Here is a 22,957-nt window from a genome sequence, read left to right as displayed (position 1 = left end):
GAGCTTAAAGGCTTCACTGAATATGTTTGTATCAAAATTAGAAACACTGAAATTAGAGGAACTAGTATGGTTTATGTGGAAAAGCTGCTTGTCCCTCTTCCCTCCAGGATGAGAGGGTGATTCTCTTCTCTTCCCTCCAGGATGAGAGGGTGATTCTCTTCTCGTCCCTCCTGGATGAGACGGTGATTCTCTCCTTTTCCCTCTAGGATGAGAGGGTGATTCTCTTCTCTTCCCTCCAGGACGAGAGGGTGATCAGAGTTTATTGAGGAACCAGAAGACTGAAAGGCAGACGTAAATTTACAGAGCTGCCTGCAAATTGTTGATTTGATTTGGCCTTGACGGAGCAGCTTGGCAGGCCTCTTCGTCACAATCTCCCTGGAGGAATGTAAACATGACGCTCTGCACCCAACTCAACCCTCCCCCTCTCCCACACCTGCAAATCTCCCTCCCAGAACTGTACCGCTGCCTGATAAATTCAAGGACTTTTGGCTGCGCTCTGGGCGAAGGTTCTCGGACTTATCGCGTCACAGACTCTCACACACACACTGACACACCCCCCTCTCCCCATATCCAACGCCTTCCTGCCCCCCCCCCTCTTATCAGCAGCCCCTCCTGACACAGTCTCCGGGTTTGAGCGCCAGCTGCAATGGCTGCGGCCCTCACTTGGATGACCTGTGCCCACCCCCCCCCCCCGACCTGCCCATATCATACCCATAAGCATGATGTTGTATTGTTGTGTGTATGTTGCTTTTTTGTGCTGAGGTGTTTTTTTGCACCTTGACACTAGGTATTAATACACAGTGTGAAGATGCCTTTTTTTCCCTCCTCCCCCCCAGTGTCATCCTTCCTCTAAAAATGGCGTCCGTATTAATGGTGCCATCGGTGTAAACCGGAGTCAAGTTCTCTCGTCTGATTTATGTCTGACCTGGCAATAAAGCTTTTTCTGATTCTGATTCTGATTCCCTCCAGGATGAGAGGGTGATTCTCTTCTCTTACCTGCAGGATGAGAGGGTGATTCTCTTCTTTTCCCTCCAGGATGAGAGGGTGATTCTCTTCCCTCCAGGATGAGAGGGTGATTCTCTTCTCTTCCCTGCAGGATGAGAGGGTGATGGAGCGGCGGATGAGAGGGTGATTCTCTTCCCTGCAGGATGAGAGGGTGATGGAGCGGCGGATGAGAGGGTGATTCTCTTCCCTGCAGGATGAGAGGGTGATGGAGCGGTGGATGAGAGGGTGATGGAGCGGTGGGTGACAGGGTGATTCTCCTCTCTTCCCTGCAGGATGAGAGGGTGATGGAGCGGCGGATGAGAGGGTGATGGAGCGGTGGATGAGAGGGTGATGGAGCGGTTCCAGTCCCTGGGTCCGGTCGGGGAGGGCAGTTACGGCTCGGTGCTCAAGTGTCGCCACCGGGACTCCGGCCGCCTCGTCGCCATCAAGAAGTTCCTGGACTCTGACGACGACAGGACGGTGAAGAAGATCGCTCTCCGGGAGATCCGGCTGCTCAGGGTAGCGTTCAATCTCTAAACCCATCAATAAAGCTCAGCCCCGTCAATAAATAGCTGAGCATAAATGAACCATAAATGTTACAATTTACATTTAAACGAGAGAAAGAGAAAAACTTTGATGTGGGGGGGGGGCGTGAGGGAACTGATGCTTCATTTCACAAAGAAAGTAATTTATTTTTAAATAATGGCCTCAAAGTAATTATTTTTAAGAATGATTTTCATTTAGTTTAAAGTGCTTACACTTTATTTATTTTTTTAATTTTTGTCTATATATATATTAATGGTTAATACCAAGTTGGTAAGAACCTAAGGCATATATGCATTTTATTTATATATATATATATATATATATATATATTACGGAAGAGTATCAGGGCCGTGTGTCACGGATGGTGTTTGTTGAGGACCCAAACGCAGGAGAGAGGGTGGGAGGCCAGAGTTCAACTAAAAAGGGTTTATTCCACAAAAACCAAAAAACAAAGCGCTGCTTAGCGGGATCAAAAACACACAAAACAATTATCCGAAAAAAACAGGAGCAAAAACGTGGCAGGACACATGGAGGAGAGAAACAGTACGGACCAACAGGGAGAAGGGGAATGACAAGACCAGATATACACAGGGGATAACGAGACACAGGTGCAGACAATCAGGGCAGATTGGAAACAGGAGGGACAGAACCGAAACTCAAAAACTGGGGGGAAGTGTCAAACCCTGACACCATGCAGGAGAAAAAAATATTTGAGAGGGGAAGATTTTTTTTATTGTGCACTTCGAGAAAAAAGTCTAAATGTCGAGAAAAAAGTAGAAATTTTGAGTTTAATGTTGAAATACAATTTTGAGAAAAAAGTCGAAATTTCGTGAATAATGTCGAAATTTCACCTTTTTTCGCAACATTTCAACTTTATTCATGAGATTTCGACTATTTTCTCGACATTCTCGACAAGTGCATAACCACACTGACCTTCATTCAACAAACTCTCTCAACCCGTAAAGCAACTGCGTCACGACAACCTGGTGAACCTGCTGGAGGTGTGGAGGCGCCGGCGCCGCTGGTACCTGGTGTTTGAGTTCGTAGACCGGACGCTTCTGGACGTTCTGGAGCAAAACCCGGACGGGTTGGAGCTGAATACGGGCCGGCGGTACTTCTACCAGATCCTGAGGGCCGCCAACTTCTGCCACCAGCAAAACGTGAGGAAAAAAGACCAAAACATCCTCTCTAACACGCCTGGAACGTTCCACGATTTCAAGGAAGGCCATCCGGTTTTTTAACCCTTGTTCTGTCTTTGGGTCAAAATGACCCAATTCTTCTATCCTTCTTTCCTCCTGCTCTCTCCTTCCTTCTTCCTTTCCTCTTTTCCTCCTTTTTTACCTCCTTTACTACTTTTTCTACCTCCCTTCCGTCATTCGTTCCTTTATTACCTTCTTTGCTTTTCCTTCCTTCTTTCCTTATTTTATCCATTCCTTCGTCCATCCCTCCCTTCTTTCCTCCCTTCCATCTTTTCTCCCTTCCTTCATTCCTTCTTTTCTCCCTTCCATCTTTCCTCCCTCCCTTCTTTTCTCCCTTCTTTCCTCCCTTCCATCTTTCCTCCCTTCCATCTTTTCTCCCTTCCATCTTTTCTCCCTTCTTTCTTTCTTTCTTTCTTTCTTTGCGCGTCGCCGCGTAACTTACGCCGTAGGCTCTGCGTTGGTGTAATGCGGAACCATAAATCAGCCTTTATTCTGGCGAGGTTTGAAAAAGACTTTGCAACAACGGGCAAGCGAGTGATTATGTACATTCACTGAGTGAATATTATGAAAGTAAAATATATATTTCTCGCTAGAAATGTAATCAAAATGCATTTTTATGCAGAAACTAACTCAAAATATAGATTTTATTCACTAAAAAATAAGAAATGTCCGCCATGTTTTTTTTTTATTCAGTCCGCAAATGACGACGGAAAGCATTCTGGGAAATTTTTCTGGCCCTCAGTCAGCTAGTGAGCATCGGAAATCCCTTGCTCCGTAGGGCTAGATTCATAGCCACTACACTAGTTTTCAGCTCTCCCCCTAGATGAAAAGAGGAATTGGGACACCACTACCTCACGGGAACGTGCAAAATGTAGGTGTAGTGCTGAAAAGTAGGACTAGGTGGGGGTTGGGACAGGGCCGTAGAGTTCCTGTTGTTTGTCCTGTTGTTGTCTCCTCCTCGCATTCCTTTTTATGTTCCTTCTTCCTTGTAATAAAGCTCCTCCCTGTCTCCCCGATGTATGTTACCGAGGCGTAGTAATGCTGCTACTACTTTCATTTTTAGCAGACGCTTTTATCCAAAGGGACTTACATCTGAGACACACTCACCATGGAGCAACTAGGGTTAAGGCCTTGGTCAGGCAAGGTGGTTCATCTTGGTTGCCGTTCTGGGGCTGGAACCTTGGTCCTCCACAGTGCTTTAAGTGGACAAAAATAAGTGCCGGTACTCCCCTTATTCAACTGATGTCAGGTAAATTAGGCGGTGGGTAACAGCAGATGATTAAGTGATATATTTAAATACTAGGACATTATCCTGATTTTTAAAAAGAAAATGTTTTATTGAATTTTCCAAACAAATTATGTGTACACAAGAAAACGCTCACATTCACTGGTAGACAGTACTCGAGTTGTAAAAAAAAATCAGGGGGGATGTTGTATTTTATCATATGGGGACAGATAATTTGTGCTGATTACAAATAATATAATATATTACAAATAATAGCAGTGACCAAAACACCTGCAGAAATACTGCAGGAATGACATAGCAGCAGTTAAATGCAGCCTTCTGTAAGCTTTAAATATCCACTGGGCTTACATCAAATACATCAAAACACAACAATAAAAAACACTTTTCTGAACTTATCAATATGACTCTGTCCTTCACAGGATAAGTAACATGGATCACTGCAAAAACTCACAATCTTAACAAGAATATTTGTCCTATTTCTAGTTAAAATGTCTCATTTTAGTAAAACAAATCTCATTACACTTAAAACAAGACTCATCACTGGAAAAAACAACAATTTTCACTTGTTTCAAGTAGATTCTCACTTAAAATAAGTAGAAAAATCTGCCAGTGGAACAAGATTTTTTTGCTTGTAATAAGAAGATAAATCTTCCCAATGGCAGATTTTTCTACTTATTTCAAGTGAAAATTTACTTGAAACAGATGAAAATTGTCAAATAAGTTATTCCCCAAATCCTTGAATACTTCTCCTCCTCTCCACTTTTAAAGAAAGATTAAAATATGTTCTTCTTCGCGTTCTTTGTATTGCTTTCTGGCACACTCTCGGCTCCCGGGACCTCCGTAAACTGATTTATGGTTCTGCGTTACACCAACGCAGAGCCTACGCCGTATGGTACCCTACGGCGTAGGCTCTGCTGCGATTTAGCGCGGAACCATAAATCAGGCTTTACGAGTGAACGTCTCACGAGGGGTAGTCGCGTTGCGACGCCGCTGTAGCCAAATCGCAAGGAGAGAACAGAGAACTGTGAGCTCATGAGAAGTCCCGGTACGCCGTAAAAAGTCCTGGTACCCCAGAGGCTAATATTGAGAAGTGGGGGTACTCCGTACCGCTGCGTACCGGCCCACTTAAAGCACTGGTCCTCCAGCCCCTCCAGCCCCAAACCAATCTCTGTAGCCACTAGACCAGGGGTCTTAAACCTTTTTTATCCCTTGGATGAGGGAAAAACAGAGCAGGAACCCCCGCTTGGAATTCTTATTTTTTCCCTTTTTTTTAATGTGTCACATTTTAAGCCTGGTTTCTAATAACTTTTGAATGTGTTTTATTCTGCTTATATAACTGGAGTAACCAATTCCTGACTGGGTTATTAGCTACACGTGTTTACGGTTGATGAAACTTTGTCCTCGTCAGACGTGGAAGGAGTAACGTTAGGCGGAGCTGCTACAATCTCCAGCTTTAGGCTTCGTTATCGTCACAGATTCGGGCGGCAGTAGCTCAGGTGGTAGAGCGGGTCGTCCAAGGAACGAAAGGTTGGCGGTTCGAATCCCAGTTTGCTGTCATAGTGTCCTTGGGCAAGACACCTTACCCACCTTGCCCCGTGTGAATGTGTTTGAGTGTGTATGAATGTTGGTGGTGGTCGGAGGGGCCGTTAGGCGCGATATGGCAGCCACGCTTCCGTCAGTCTGCAGGGCAGCTGTGGCTACAAATGTAGCAGCTGTGGCTACAAAACGTAACCCAAATCTCGACGACAATTTCACCGGCTTCAGTTCCTTTTTAAATGTGTTTATTTTCACTGTCCTCCATATTTAAAAGAACTCATGATTCCATATAACTCTCCATACTCACTCAGACATATGAATTTTCCTTTTTTCTTTGTTCCTAGAATTTAAAAAAAAGTTGGTAAAAAATCATTTTATTTTAAAGCTCCATCAGATTGGAATAATCTTCCCCTCTTTTTGCATTCTAATACCTCTTTTCATTGTTTTAAGTTGTCATTATATTCTCATCTTAAAACAAATTGCCTATGTTTTTAATTTATTTATGTATTTTTTATGTCCTTTTTTTTCTATTTATTTATTTATTTATTTTTCTTTTTTCTTTATGTTATGTTATATGTATCTAATTGTTTCGGTTATTCAATTAGTCTACTTTGTAACTAGACTTATGTGGTTAGTGGATGTGTGTGAGCAAGATGTCTGTGTTTGTTTTATGTCATGTATGTCTGTACTGTAATGTGATATATTGTAATGTTGTATGTTTTATGGGACCCCCTTGAAAATGAGATGTTACATCTCAAGGGGCTATCCTTTAATAAATTCTAAATTCTAAATTCGAAATGCTACCACCACCGGTGAGAATGTGTATGAATGAATAATGGTCTGCAAAGCTCTGGGTGGCTTGAAGGGCGCTATATAAAACCAAGCCATTATTATTATTATCATTATTATTATTATTATTACATTTATCCATCAGGTCTAACTAGCGTTAAATAGGAAATGGCCAAGTCAATCTTGCAACAAATTTTCTTTTCTTAAACAGTTGGCTAGCTCATTTTTCCTCTTTAAAGTTGACATTAGAGTTGAAGAAACCCCCGGTTGAAGACCCCTGCACTAAACTAAAATCACCCCCACACTGCCGTACATAAGAGGACTCACAGAACGCATCCAAAGGACAATGAAAAAATACAACCTCAACACACCCGTCAAACCACACACACCACTGCGCCAGATACTGGTTCATCCTCAGGACTAAATACACCCAGGAAACAAATGCAACACCATTTACGAAATACCCTGATACTCATGCAATAAAGCGTACATCGGGGAGACAGGGAGGAGCTTTATTAAAAGGAAAAAGAACATAAAAAGGAATGCGAGAAGGAGACAACAGCAAGACAAGCAAGAGCAACAAAAGAAAAGGCACAACAGGAGCTCTAGAAGTCAGCCATCACGATCACTGCAGAAGGGAAAACCACATCATGGACTGGGAAAAGGCCAGAGTCCTCCGCACCAATAACTATTTAGTCTACAACTCTGCATAAATGATTCCCATGACGTGAGTCATGTGACTAATGTCAACTTTAGAGTGGAAAAACGAGCTAGCTAGCTGTTTAAGAAAAGACAATTTGTTGCGAAATTGACTTGGCTATTTCATATTTAACGCTAGTTAGACCTGATGGATAAATTTGTGACAATAACGAAGCCTAAAGCTGGAGATTGTAACGTTACAGCTCGGCCCAACGTTACTCCTTCCACGTCTGACGAGGCCAAAGTTTCATCAACCGTAAACACGTGTAGTTAATAACCCGGTCAGGAATTATAGGTTAATAAGGTGATATAAGCAGAATAAAACACATTCAAAAGTTATTATAAGCCAGGCTTAAAATGTGACAGATTTAAAAAAAAAGGGAAAAATTAAGCAGCGATGAACGGGCCCTCGCAATTCACGGCCACGGAGTCTTTATGTCAAACCATTCAAAAGTTATTGCAAAAAATAGGATTCACAAAACATCACATATCGACCAATCAGAAGAAGGGGCGGGGATAATTCACACCAATTATGGTCAAGGACTCAAAACCATGTCCAATGACACCACCCACGAGTCTTTATGTCAAACCATTCAAAAGTTATTGCAGAAAGTAGGAATATCAAATATGAACCAATCAGATGAAGAGTGGGCACGCTTTTTGGCGTTTATCATCGCCACGGTAACGCTTTTGAATGAGAAAAGTAATGCGCATTGTTGCAGGATGGAGACGCACATTTTGATGTATAACACATCTGGGTGCACGTTACGGTTCGGCCGAAGAAGCGGCCGAAGAAATGGCATAAATTGCGCCAAAATTACACGATTAATTCAAAATGGCCGACTTCCTGTTCGGTTTCGGCCATGGAGCAAGACTTTTCTGTAAGTTGCGACATGATACAGGTGTGTAGTGATTTTCATGCATGTACGTCAAATCGTATTGTGTGGCTTGAGGCAAAATGTTTTCTAGGGGGCGCTGTTGAGCCATTAGGCCACGCCCATTAATGCAGACCATGAAATATCAAATTTTTCGCCAGGCCTGGCTTGCGGGCAAAATTTGGTGACTTTTGGGGCACGTTTAGGGGGAAAAAAAGGCCCTCATTTCGTCGGAAGAAAAATAAAAACGAGGAAAACGAGGATAATAAAAACATTTCCTACGGATGCAACAGGGCCTTCGCACTCTAAGTGCTCGGGCCCTAATTACAAGCGGGGGTCCCTGCTCTGTTTTTCTCTCATCCAAGGGGCCCCTGGGCTAAAAAAAGGTTGAAGACCCCTGTACTTGTGTAAAAGCTCCATTTGTGTCCCATCCTCGTCCCAGGTCATCCACCGTGACATCAAACCAGAAAACATCCTCATCTCTCAGGAGGGCGTGGTCAAACTGTGTGACTTCGGCTTCGCCCGCACCATGGCGGCGCCGCCAGACCCTGGCGTGTACACCGACTACGTAGCCACTCGTTGGTACCGAGCGCCCGAGCTGCTGGTGGGAGACGCCAAGTACGGCAAGTGAGTATCCGCTCAGACCTAGCATGAGGCCGGCGATAAAGGTGTAATGGGCTTGTGTTTGGTGTGTGCAGACCTGTAGACGTGTGGGCTGTGGGTTGTCTGCTGATAGAGATGCTGACAGCTCAGCCTTTGTTCCCCGGAGAGTCCGACCTCGATCAAATACACCACATCATCAGGTGTTTTGGTGAGAGCTTAAAGGAATATCGTCAAGTTGTCTTTCTTGTCCTCCCGTTGACTGATCTCTGAATTCGTCCTTGCAGGAAACCTGACGACGCATCACCAGGAGCTGTTCTACAGAAACCCGGGGTTTTCCGGGGTGAAACTTCCTGAATGTTCGGGGACTGTCCCGCTGCAGCAGCGTTTCCCCGCCGTCCCCCCCGCCGCCCTCGATCTGGCTAAGGTTCGCTCAAGACTTTGTTTCCTCTGTTGCACACTTGGTCACAAAAATGGACTTCCAGGCATGCGTGGGTTTTTATCAACAACTCTTTTAGTCTTTCTTTGTCTGAAAATACAGAGACACAAGAAATAAAATAACCATAAAATGTCCGTGTCCTGTCTATAATCTTCAAAATAAATGTATATTCACAATATTCTGCACACTCACGCAACTTATATTTTAGCAAACTAAAGGTGGTTACACAGTTACTTTGCTTAGCTAATTGCTAACGCTAGGTGGAGCACCGTTTCTGACGAATGGGTCATTAATTAAAGTGCAAACTCCGACATAAATCTTATATTTGCGTTACACACAGTCCATAACACGCACACATTCATTATACATCTGTGTCACCACTTTTATGCATCTTTTGCATTGGCTGTGACACACATTTACCTCTAGAATACTCTGGTGTAGAGGACAGCTGCAAAGCAACCCCAGCTCATCACCTCTCCACCCCCGTGCTCACCAGTGGGGATGAGTTTCATCACACATCGTCGTTAGCACCAAACGTCTGCCCTCTGGTCTCGCAGGACATTGTTCGCAAGGTTTTGTGATTCGTTCAGATTCAGTTTTGTGAAACTCATGTTCTTTCTAGTCAGTGGAGGAGGTCTTCTTCTCCTTTCCGACAACCCTCACTTGCTCGGTCTTCTGTGAACTGTGATGTCATGGACTTTAACATTTGAGACATGTAGGGCCTGAGATGTAGTTCTTGGGTCGATTTCCTGGGTTATGAATGAATGAATGAATGAATGAATGAATGAATGAATGAATAGCTTTATTGTCGCTGGTCCGGCGTCCCAGCACAGTGAGATGACAACCAGTACAACCCATCAGGACGCAAACAAAACAAATAACATAAGACATGAGTCAACTGGTGAGAACAGATCAGAGAAGGATGACATTGGGGAGGGAGGAGGGAAAAAAAGGCATCCTCATACTGTGTGTAAATACACAGTGTGAAAGTGCAAAAAAACACCTCTGCACAGAAAGCAACATGACAAATTTAACATCACAAGGCTTGCACATGTGTGTGTGTGTGTGTGTGTGTGTGTGTGTGTGTGTGTGTGGGGGGGGTGGTTCTAGGGGCGGGGGGGACCCCGGCACAGTACCCCAGGTGAGCACCGTGGCTAGTGGCGCGGCTCTCAAACCTGTTGACTGTGTTGGGGGGGGGGGGGTTGGATAAGAGGGGGAGCCGAGGAAGGCGTTGAGATGAGGGAGGTGTGGTTATCAGCAAGTGTTTGTGTAAGCGGTAAGTCCGTGAACTTCGCTCAGAGCTGCTCCTCAGCCAATGTCCTTGATGTTATCAGACGGCTCGGTCAGTTCTGAACACAGTCCACAGATGTTCCTGAAGAGGGGAGGGTTAGTGGGGGCAGAGTCACCTTGTTTACATTCCACCAGGGAGATTGTGACTGGAGCGATCGGCCAAAACCGCCCTGTCAAGGCCAGATTATAGAATCAACAATTATATTGCAAACAGACAGACTCAGTAATTTTCCGTCTGCCTTTAGTCTCTGGTTCATCAATGGCGACTCCAAACAGACGAATTTGTGATCAATTCCCGCCAAGCCAAGCTTCCAACTTCTCCAAGGTTTTCTCTATCTTGCCAATGAGCTCAAAGACCGCCGCCAGCCTGCGATTCTGTTCAAGAATCGCATCCAGCTTACGGCTTTGCTCCCCCAACGTTAAAATCTGAGTGTTAGTCGCAGAGCTTATCCCTTCAGCCACGTCCGGCAGCTCTGAAAGAGCCAAAACAGCTGTTGACGACTAACGCATTTGTCGGTAGACCAGGAATCCCCCTCCTCTGATCAAGAGAAATCCTGCTATCATAAATCCAATTATGAAGGCATCTTCAACGTCCTCGACAGACAGGATTGCCAAACACAACGGTTTCCAATATTTGTAGGAATCCATTGTGTATCCAGCAAAAAATGTCCAATCGGGACAAGAGGGCTCCCTTACCCCCTGACTTCTTGTCGCAAAAATTTGGTCAATTGTGCTGAGAGACCAGTTAATCAATTCCATGATTGTAGAGTTTCGGAGGAGTGAAAAGGAGAGACTCTGAAGACGAGACAGGACAAAAGCAGTAGCAGGGCAGATTGATAAGGGAGAGGAGCAGAAAAGCGTCCGCCTTCGTCGAGAGCCGGAAGAAGGGAGGACTGATAATTGTCTGGAACTTTTTCCACTTTGAATAATCTTTCTTGCTGTTAAACTTTGAATACAGAATCATTTGGAAATAGTTTTTAAATGATTCAGATCAAACCAACCCTAATATCTTGCGGTTGTCTCTTAGAGATGCCTTGAGATGGACCCAGGAAGACGAGCTCAGTGTTCAGAGCTATTGGAGCATCCTCTCTTCACGCAAGACTCTTTCCACATCAGGTCCATCCCTCTCTTTTGACATTTCCATGCATCCGTCTTATTTTTACCTAGATGCTTTCATGCATTCAAGTTTATTTACGTTTGCACTTGTGTTTTCCAGATTTTTGGATGATCTCAATGCAAAGATCAAAAAAGAGCACAGAGAAAACTCCACCCTTCCCGAAATAACCAGAAACCCAAGACGAGAAAGGGACGAAGGGGATGAGAAAAACTGCAGAAGCAAAGATAAAAAACTTGTGAACCCAAGTGAGAAAATGAGCAAGGATAAGATGGAGAGAACAAAAGGAAAACAACCCTCCAAGGTGTCTAAAACCAACTGTAATGCCTCACAGCGTTTGTTGGCCAAACGGTGCAAAGCATTAGGCCAAAGAGCCACGTGCATCGCAGCGCAGTCCTCCACCACCGTGAAGTGGAAACCAGGAAAAGCTGCTGGTGCAGAGTTGAGGAAGCGGTCAGATATTTCTAAGCACAGAAAAATCCCGATCTCTGAATCCGCAGATGCAACCAAGAACACAGCAAGCTTAAAAAACAAGAACCCCAAAGCAGCAAAACCTCAACATGAAACTGTAGTCCCTCCAGAACCGAGGAAAGACCCTCTGACAGATGTAAGAGCCGATGGGTTAGACACTGAGAAAAACATTATAAAGATGAGCAGATTGTATGAATCGGAACCAAGTCGAGAGTTTGCCGAGACATGTAGCAACTCAAAAGTGCGTAAACCATCTGAAAATCCAATAACTCACAGGGAAGAATTGAATTTGTCTCCAAAAACTGCTCTGAAAACAGTTGTCGATCAGACAAATACAAGCATCATTTATCATCTATCAATCAACAACCCCATTGATGTCACTGCTTCCACACTGGTGTTTCCCTTAAAAACATGCAAGAAGACTGTTGCTTCAGAGTTTCAGAGAACTGAGACTCAGCAAAGGTCGTCTTTATGTCCAAAAGTCCTGACTTTGAATTATAAAACGACCTCAAACTGTGGTCCTAAATCAACCAAGAACTCCTCATCGTTGCTCACCGATCCTTCGAAGACTCCAACCTCAGATCTTTCGGTTTGTCTGTCCACCATATGCATGGATGCCAGTCCAGCTCACACCACTGCTGCCCCCCCTAAAAAGGTGTCAGAGGTGTCAAAAACAGGCTGCACTTTCAAAAAGGCTCTTTCAAAAGTCCAGGAGGACAGGGGCGACCTGAGGATTCACAGAGGCACGAAAATGAATAAAGTGACAGAAACTGGTCCTGATGTCAGTCAGACATCCTCTGGTGTAGATCCTGGATCCCAAAGAACTAAGATCTCCAGAGAAGGCCGAGTGACTTCAACTTCCATGCCAAATGAAAACAAACCAAGCCCTGTTCTGAGACTACGGGCTGCCTCCGATAAAGAGAACCAAGAGGATTTAACTACTCCCATGTCTGTCAGTTCAACCATGAAGCTTTTAACCAATCAAACCGTCTCTGGAAGTTCGGGTGAAGAGAAAAAGAACAATTGCTCTGATTTTGACTCTTATTCAACTTCCTTCAAAGTTTCTCACCCCAAACACGGCCTAATAAAGCCTGGATATTTCGGCATCAACACAACGTACACAGTGCCACCAAAGACCATGGCAGAAACACACTACCCCACAAAAACCTCTGCAGCTGAAGATTCGACTTCAGTCACGTCTGCCGACCGCAAAGCTTCGACGAGAAGCTTCTTCCTTCGGGACAGCGACGCCACGGCCCCAAGTGAATCTGATTTCAGTCTACCTCAGTCATCGCCACCTCCTTCTCTCCTACTCCCTCCATCCTCCACATCTCCAACCTCCTCCCGCTCTGTCGTCAATAGCAACAGTCCAGCTGCCAGTCATCGTCTCACAGAGGGAGCAGCTCTTAATCAGTGTCTTAGGTAGGTTTTTTTTTATATCCAATTCTAAACAATCAATTTCAGCAGACTTTGTCAAACAGTTAAATTCTTGAAGGTCCGGTGTCCTTATGAACTTTGATTGACAGCGGGAACAGTTAGCGACTCTGTGTCATCACTTATGCTACCAAGTACTGTATTGACTTCTGAGACGAGTTTCTGGAGTTTTTCGAGTCCAACTTTATGTGACATGCAGGACGCTTTGTCTTTAAAGATGCGTGGATGTGCCAAGGCATCACGGTGGCATTTGTGGTCGGCAGGCCCAACAGTTTGTGGCGAACAGCATTACAGGATCTTTCCCCTTCAAGGTAGAAATATATACACCGCTGTTTGTCCCATTTAAAATAGAAGAAATGACTTGTCCAAAGTACCTGTTCCGTTACCTTTCAGGTGTCGGAAAATACTCCGCTCTGTGAGCAGTCCTTCCCGTCCGACCACGGTAACCATGGTAACCACGGTAACCTTGGTAACGTCAGCAGCTTCACTGGACATGGAACTCAAAACCTGCCACATGTCCATTTCCCAGATCTGAGAAGCTCAACGTTGCCGGAGCTCAGAGGACGAGAAGGTATTCAGACCCCAGACGGTATAAGAGGCACTGAACAAACCCTGGAAGTGTGTGAGGAGAGACGGCTGCTGAGGGGCTCGCAGCCTCTGGAAGATGAATAAGACTAGTGCCGGGGAGGGTTACTGAAGACCAGATAGCAGAACCTGGATAAGCTGTGCACCTTCGCTCCCACGTCATTCAAGACCAACCTATAGAGGGAATGTGCATGACGTCACGGATGCGACTTCACAGCGGGTTTCGCCCACTGAGGTTAGAAAGACTGAGTGGCAGAAAGACTGAGTGATAGAAAGACTGAGTGGCAGCGTAGACTTTCAGTTTGAGCAACTGGAAAACATCTCAAATGGGAAAGAGCTGTTGTGCGATCGACTGTACTCATAAGCCCCTTTCACACAGAGATTCCGCAATATTGGTGTAAAGAAGTCCTGCCAATACGCCGCCTTTGTTGGTTCACACAGAACCATACAACGCCGGCATAACGCCGCTCCCGTCTGTAAATTCACACAGCATGCCGGCGTTCCGCAATCAGAGGCGTGACGACAGCGTCAGCGCTGGCCCCGGCTGGCCCCGGCTGGCCCCGGCATGCCGGCTGTGTCATTCACACAGACCCCGTTTCGTCTCTGTGACGGCTCTGTGACTACCTCCGCTGCCGGCTTATTGGTGGTGTCACTTGGCCCCCCCATTCCGCCTCCGTGACTTTCACACAGAACAGCGAGGCGGCTTAAAGGCGCAACGTTCCCGCCTCGAACTGGCTGTGTGAAAGGGGCTATAGATTTAGCAAGAAATCTGAGTTATTGTTTAACAGACTGCCGAAAAATTAAGAGAGACAAATGGATCACTGCAATTCTCAGAAACAACTGGATTCCAGACACCGAAACGTGGAATTGTGGTTCCCATTTTTTTTATCAGGTAATGTTGGATATTTCGATAGCTAACGTTAAACGGTCAAATCATAAAAATCGGTGTCCTCATCACTTTAGTTTCGCCCACTCTAAGTCGGACCAAGCGAAGACTTTTGTAAGCCTTCAAGCTTTGCTTCGTGTATTTCCCCGGCGTAAAAATTAAGTACATATAAATATCAGGAAACTGGATTGGTGTCCAAATATTAATGTCCATGGACCACTGGTTCTTGGTAACTGTACCAAATATTAATGTCCATGGACCACTGGTTCTTGGGGTAACTGTACCAAATATTAATGTCCATGGACCACTGGTTCTTGGTAACTGTACCAAATATTAATGTCCATGGACCACTGGTTCTTGGTAACTGTACCAAATATTATTGTCCATGGACCACTGGTTCTTGGTAACTGTACCAAATATTAATGTCCATGGACCACTGGTTCTTGGGGTAACTGTACCAAATATTAATGTCCATGGACCACTGGTTCTTGGTAACTGTACCAAATATTAATGTCCATGGACCACTGGTTCTTGGTAACTGTACCAAATATTAATGTCCATGGACCACTAGTTCTTGGAGTAACTGTACCAAATATTAATGTCCATGGACCACTGGTTCTTGGTAACTGTACCAAATATTAATGTCCATGGACCACTGGTTCTTGGTAACTGTACCAAATATTAATGTCCATGGACCACTGGTTCTTGGTAACTGTACCAAATATTAATGTCCATGGACCACTGGTTCTTGGGGTAACTGTACCAAATATTAATGTCCATGGACCACTGGTTCTTGGGGTAACTGTACCAAATATTAATGTCCATGCACCACTGGTTCTTGGTAACTGTACCAAATATTAATGTCCATGGACCACTGGTTCTTGGTAACTGTACCAAATATTATTGTCCATGGACCACTGGTTCTTGGTAACTGTACCAAATATTAATGTCCATGGACCACTGGTTCTTGGGGTAACTGTACCAAATATTAATGTCCATGGACCACTGGTTCTTGGTAACTGTACCAAATATTAATGTCCATGGACCACTAGTTCTTGGAGTAACTGTACCAAATATTAATGTCCATGGACCACTGGTTCTTGGTAACTGTACCAAATATTAATGTCCATGGACCACGGGTTCTTGGTAACTGTACCAAATATTAATGTCCATGGACCACTGGTTCTTGGTAACTGTACCAAATATTAATGTCCATGGACCACTGGTTCTTGGGGTAACTGTACCAAATATGAATGTCCATGGACCACTGGTTCTTGGTAACTGTACCAAATATTAATGTCCATGGACCACTAGTTCTTGGAGTAACTGTACCAAATATTAATGTCCATGGACCACTGGTTCTTGGGGTAACTGTACCAAATATTAATGTCCATGCACCACTGGTTCTTGGGGTAACTGTACCAAATATTAATGTCCATGGACCACTGGTTCTTGGTAACTGTACCAAATATTAATGTCCATGGACCACTGGTTCTTGGTAACTGTACCAAATATTAATGTCCATGGACCACTGGGTCTTGGTAACTGTACCAAATATTAATGTCTATAGACCACTGGTTCTTGGTAACTGTACCAAATATTAATGTCCATGGACCACTGGTTCTTGGGGTAACTGTACCAAATATTAATGTCCATGGACCACTGGTTCTTGGGGTAACTGTACGAGTCACTGTCAAGTCCAACTGCCTTTAATTTAACCCCATAATCGGCTGTTATCCCGTCTTCTCCACTAGTTGCAGCCATTTTTCTGATGTTTTTCCACTCGGTGCCAGTAAGGGGGCTGGTCCAGTGGGGAAGTGACATCAATGCAGACCCTCTATAAAGGTCCGGCTGATGGTTACAGTTCAACCGTTCATAGCTTGTAGGACATGATTCTGATTTCTGGCTTGTTCTTTCGATTTATTTGTTTGGATTAAGTGAAGTTGAGCAGAGTCATTTCCAGAACGTATGGAGGCTATGGAGAAAATAACTTCTAAATTACCCTTCAGAAATCCGCTGGTGACATCACACAGGGTTTGTCCAGTTGTCTTTATACAGTCGATGTGTCCAACACATGAACCAAACGCAATAATAATAACTCAGAGACACAAACGACCACACAACCATCCCTGGCTGAAGAAAAACTCAAAATGAAATCTTGATCTGTGTGTTTTCTCAGGAAAACACAACAAAGGCAACATCAAGGATGAGAAGAAAGAAACTCCTCCCGTCCCTCCGGTCCCATCAGAGAACCAGCAGCATGGACTGGACCGCGACGCTTGCACTGCTGATCACACGCAATAACTTCATCTCTGTTTGCTCCTCCCATCATATATTTGATCATATTTCTCTATATAACAAATGTTGACTTGAAATTCTTAAAAGGAACCCTGCATATTAAGACATGTAGTCCCTAATTAGCCACAATTGTTCTCTTATACTAAAATATGTTGTTAGAAACACATAAAATAATCTAATTGCTTTAAAAATCTACAATGTTTATCACATATTTTGACCTGTGGGAGGCGCCATGTTTTACCTGCGATAATGCATTCTGGGGGCGATGACGTACAACGGTGGCTCTGGGAAGATAAGCCCCGTTAGTTTAACTGGGACAGGTATCTAAAACATAGATGAGCAGCATCTCCCGGCCGTGGAGGCTGACGAGGGAGCCCATAAGACGTCTCGGTTCAGGCAAACTGGATCAAGGTTCTGTGATGCACGGGAGATCTGCAAAAATGATCAATGTCGTGCGCATCTTACCAGTGCATTAGGCTCCTGCGTAGACGGCGTAGCCTACGGCGTAGACGGCGTAGGCTACGCCGTAGTCTGCGTAGCCTACGGCGTAGACGGCGTAGCCGGGGCTCTACAGCCCGCAGCGCTCCGCCACCCGCTCTCCGCTCTCCGCTCTGCGCTCTCGCTGCCGCCGCCGGGATGGAGACGCCGGTGGGCAATATGCACGTTTGAGTGGGCATAGCCCCCCCCTCTCCCCCCTAAAACTGGCCTCGGTGCTGGGTGATGACAGACCAGAGGCTGAGGGACTGGCCCGGGACTTTGACGAAACGGGAGGCGCAGACTTCGCTTCAAATAGGCAAGAACATCTTTATTTAATTTAATGACGGCAGATCTGGCTGGGGTTTTTATGGTAGCATCGGCTATCTGCTAGTTTAAATGTGTTCGTCTGTTAGTCTATCTGAGTTTTATGGTGTTTTTATAGTTCATGCTTTATGGTGCGGCACTTTTTTTTTTTTTTTTTTAAACTTTTTTGTAGGTGCGCCGTCACCTTAATGTTTGGCTGTGTTTTGATCTGTGTTTCTGGTGCGCTGTCACCTGTTTAGCTGTGTTTTGATCTGTTTCTGGGTGTCAGAACAGTGGACGGGGGCTAGCAGGAGCCACCGTCTGACGTCACTACCCAGAATGTAAACAACAATGGCGACCTACATGTTAAATTATATTTTCAAATTTTATAAAAACGAAGACATCAACAAGGTTTTTTATATCACATTGTTATAATTGATACCAACATTTATCTTTTAAGACCTACATGTCTTAATATGCAGGGTTCCTTTTAAACGGACTAAAGTTCCACTCATTTAGCTAAACTCTGCCGATGTGAACCATCAGATTTACCTACTTTTTCTTCACGTCAAGCAAGCAAGAAAACGTTTAAATAAACGACAGATGGACAATCTATGAACATTTTGTAAAACGTTTTTCAACCTTTTCAAAGCACCAAATACGTTATACAACTGTAAATACATTTAAGAGATAAAGTCAAAAACAATCCCACACTAAATGCAGATATTTTTTAAGAATGTAAAGAATAAAGATACTTTTACAAAAACAAAGACAACCAACATGTTTTATTGGCAAATCAATACTTTATTTGATGGTGAAAAAAGATAAAAATGCATAACAAAGGCCAGTAATAAACAAATAATGTTCTGGCACCTGAATTTAAAGCAAATGTTTGATATGAAAACCTTTACACAATTATTAACAAACAGTAGAAAATTGATTAAAAAAACTTTTTAAGCGCGGCAACATGTTGCAATACCATTTATGACCACATGGAGACACGCATGCTGTTTTGACAAAATCGAGACTCATTATAACTGGCTCATCTCGTAATTCCACTTGGCTCCACTAGAGGTGCATTGCCTGGTTACCGGGGGCAACCGCAGATTCAATGGACAATGGACGAGGGGTTAGGTCATGTGACCCATTGTTTGCTGTTCTGGCGTGTTACATGGAAATTCATCCCAGATTGAAGATTTGAAGTCCGATTGTTGGCGCTTAGGGACCACATGTGAACTTTGTTAGAATAGGGCTTGGTCGCCAAGTTGCATTCTGGGATGCGGCGGTCATGTTGGCAGCCCCGTGTAGTAGCAGTGTGGTAGCATCAAGTGAACAGACCGAACTAACCTAAAAAAAAGTTAAAATGGAAAAAAGGAACTGGAATTTACCGCGATACCTTAAACAAGGAAGCCAGGGAGCGGTATATGGAGAAAATAACGATTATTAACGGTTTGGATCCATATGAAATCCCTACTAAAGAGTGGAGCTCCGACGAGGACTTACTGCCGCAGTTCTGCACAACTGATGTCTTGGCTACCTTGTTTGCGGTGTGAGCGCCTACACTTCGGAGCGGTTCCGTTGTTATAAGTCGTTGGATAAGTCGAGTTTCATGTGCAGTTCACAAAGGGATGGGTGCACAGGTTACCATGGTTTACAGAATAACAGGAGGTAACGATTACAAGTAAGACACAACAAAGAGGGATCACGTCTGTACACAGTGCGCAGTGGTCCGAAAAGCAGCTTCCAAGGTAGCTTCCAACATGGCAGCTCCGCCAAGTGACGACGTCAAGACGAGCAAGCCCTATATGTCGCCCCCATGTGGTGAGAAGTGGTATTGCTACACAGAGTGGCTTGGAAAGCTAAATTTATTGAGGGTATATTAAAAGTTCATAATGTTCTCAAGGCAGAGTTTCAAGATTCGTCACTGGAGTCTGAAGAAGAAGAACCAAATAGCGACATGGCACTGTAACGCCGTTTAGGCTGAGACCTGGCCGCCTGTCTTCTGCTGTTGCTCAGTAGAAGTCGGAGGAGGCGCTGAACGGCTTCCGAGTGGCTTTCAGAGACGGGTCCTCCCACATCTGGCTGTTTCCTGACTGGTGCTTTTGTTGCTGGTTTTCTCGTTTGTGTTTGGATGACAGTCCTTTGGGTTGTAGCCACCACCTGCTTGAAAATTATACGTAAAAATATAGGTTTATTTGTCCACCACAGTCTTATAGAGGGTATGCATTGACGTCACTTCCTCACTGCACCACGCCCCCTTACTCGCACTGAGTGGCAAAAATGGCTGCAACTAGTGGAGAAGACGGGATAACAGCCGATTATGGGCTTAAATTAAAGGCAGCTTGACCTGACAGTGACTCGTACAGTTACCCCAAGAACCAGTGGTCCATGGACATTAATATTTGGTACAGTTACCAAGAACCAGTGGTCCATGGACATTAATATTTGGTACAGTTACCCCAAGAACCAGTGGTCCATGGACATTAATATTTGGTACAGTTACCAAGAACCAGTGGTCCATGGACATTAATATTTGGTACAGTTACCAAGAACCAGTGGTCCATGGACATTAATATTTGGCCACCAAACCTTAATTTCTACGCCGGGGAAATACACGAAGTAAAGCTTGAAGGCTTACAAAAGTCTTGACGCTTGGTCCGACTTCAAGGCAGGATTTGTTGTAGAAATTAAAGTGATGAGGACACCGAACTTTATGATTTGACCGTTTAACGTTAGCTACCCAAAAATCCATTATTACCTGATACAAAATGGGACCCGCAAATCCACGTTTCGGTGCCTGGAATCCAGTTGTTTCTGTGAATTGCAGCGACCCATTTGTCTCTCTTAAGCTTATTTTTCTGCAGTCTGTAAAACGATAACTCTGATTTCTTGCTAAATCTATGAGTCTTTCTGACACTCAGTCTTTCTGACACTCAGCCTTTCTGCCATTCAGTGGGCGTAACCCGCTGTGAAGTCGCATCTGTGACGTCATGTGCATTCCCTCTATTAGCTTTGGTTGTATTTGGATGTGTTTATTTCAAACTTCGTTTAAAAGCTTTTTGAGGACTCATCCACAGCAAAACAATGCTTCTGATTCGGATGGGCCGTGTACTCACCTTCCTGGTGACGGAGGAGGTGGTGGTTGCTGCTCCGGTTGTGGTGGCGACAGCGTCAGGTGGAGTATTAAACAAAATCCTGCAGGTGTCATCTACAGCTGAACCATCAACCTCTGGAAACTCAAAACTCGAGAATGGATAGAAAGACGTATCTAAAAGAGGGAAATCACACATGTGGTCAACTATTTTTTCTCCAGAACATCGACTTTACTGTGTCCTACCCCAATGTGTCTCTTGTTAACGTCTTTCACTCTAAAATGGGAATATTAAAGACAAAATGGTTAAGTTTTTCACCGAATTATGTACATTTTGTCTAATAAGTGGTGCATTGTGTAACATATCATGTAGTGGGTAGGGGTGATTTAAGACCTTTGCTTGTAACATCCTACAACTCCAGATCGAAAACAAGTTGTGACACTGTAAAATGCAACAACTGCAACCAGCAGACACTTTATTCACTACGTACAATTGAAGCCTCTTAAAAGTTGAGCAGATTTTAGATTTTTATCTGAACTTGTTTGTGAGATGTTGACACACTGGAGTTGTCGTCATGAAACGTCATGAAAGTTAAGGCAGAGAAGTAAAACGTTGGACCACAACCATAAACTGGAGGCTTAGTTTGAAGCCGTGTCTCAACAAGAATTGCCTCAATTTTTGTGTAAATTAGAAGAACATCCTCAGACTTGTTACGTTTGCTTCCACTGCTGTTTTCTTTTAATGTTGGGAAACGTGTTTATAAAAGCTCCCTTTGGTGATGATTTTAGTTCGTTATTGGGTACAAAGCATCTGTGAGTCTTTATGAATGAGCTTGTGAAGTTTCACAAAGATGTGCTGTTTTCTGTGGCAGATGCAGAATTTGATTTTGAGATTTGATTTTGTTTTGATGATGAAACCAATGTTTCACTTTGATGCTAAAATGTGGCTTATACTTTACATTATAGAGCTTTAGGCTGCAGTTAAGGAATCCATCCATCCATCCATCCATCCATCCATCCATCCATCCATCCATCCATCCATCCATCCATCCATCCATCCATCCATCCATCCATCCATCCATCCATCCATCCATCCATCCATCCATCCAGAGTCTAGTTACTGTTTAGTAAACCTCTAGTTTTAGTTCATGTTTGTTCTAGTTCTGCCTGGTTAAAAAAGAAAAGTACAAAGGCTTTTGTGCTACTTGTGCTTAAATAGGGCCCGAGCACTTGCAGTGCGAAGGCCCTATTGTATTTGTATTGTATTATCTTCTTCTTCTTCTTCTTCTTCTTCTTCTTCTTCTTCTTCTTCTTCTTCTTCTTCTTCTTCTTCTTCTTCTTCTTCTTCTTCTTCTTCTTCTTCTTCTTCTTCTTCTTCTTCTTCTTCTTCTTCTTCTTCTTCTTCTTCTTCTTATTGTTCTGACAAAAGTAAGGCCTTTTTTTTTTTTTTTTGGCCGCTCGGTGGCGCAGTGGGTTAAGCAGCGGCTCATACACTGAGGCTACAGTCCTCCTGCAGCGGTCGCGGGTTCGAATCCAGCCCGCGCACCTTTGCTGCATGTCTTCCCCGTTCTCTCTCTCTACCCCTTTCCAGTCTGCATCTCAATAAAGGGCCACTAGAGCCCAAAAAAATCTTTAAAAAAAAAAAAAAAAAAGTAAGGCCTTTTTGCCCCCCCTAAACGTGCCCAAAAAGTCACCAAATTTGGCTTGCAAGTCAGGCCTGGCGATAAATTTGATATTTAATGGTTTGCATTAATGGGCGTGGCAAAATGGCTCAACAGCGCCCCCTAGAAAACTTTGTGCCTCAAGCCCCACAATACAGTTTGACGTACATGCACGAAAATCGCTGTATCATGGCACAACTTAAAGAAAAGTCTCTTGGTGCCATGGCCGAAACCGAACAGGAATTCGGCCATTTTGAATTAATTGTGTAATTTTGGCGCAATTTATGCCATTCCTTCGGCAATTAATACGGCCCGAACCGTAACGTGCACCCAGGTGTGTTATACATCAAAGTGTGCGTCTCCATCCTGCGACTACGCATATTACTTTTCTCTTTCAAAAGCGTTACCGTGGCGACGCTAGGCGCCAAAAAGCG

At 44.1% G+C, this 22,957-nt stretch overlaps 1 protein-coding gene across 1 annotated transcript; it reads left to right on the top strand.

Annotated features, from left to right (window-relative positions):
- The first annotated feature begins 1,335 nt into the window (after positions 1–1,335).
- LOC133420317 (cyclin-dependent kinase-like 2) lies at positions 1,336–17,074 on the top strand. The gene is made up of 6 exons (XM_061709989.1): positions 1,336–1,503; positions 2,496–2,690; positions 8,317–8,501; positions 8,573–8,685; positions 8,762–8,901; positions 16,873–17,074. Exons 1-6 carry the CDS (start codon positions 1,336–1,338, stop codon positions 17,059–17,061), a joined length of 990 nt encoding a protein of 329 aa, XP_061565973.1. The 3' UTR covers positions 17,062–17,074.
- Positions 17,075–22,957: the final 5,883 nt, after the last annotated feature.

The sequence above is a fragment of the Cololabis saira genome, chromosome 20 (genome assembly GCF_033807715.1).
Source record: "Cololabis saira isolate AMF1-May2022 chromosome 20, fColSai1.1, whole genome shotgun sequence".
Lineage (NCBI taxonomy): Eukaryota > Metazoa > Chordata > Actinopteri > Beloniformes > Belonidae > Cololabis > Cololabis saira.
The sequence above is the reverse complement of the archived record's forward strand: the minus strand, read 5'-3'. Positions and strand labels throughout refer to the sequence as shown.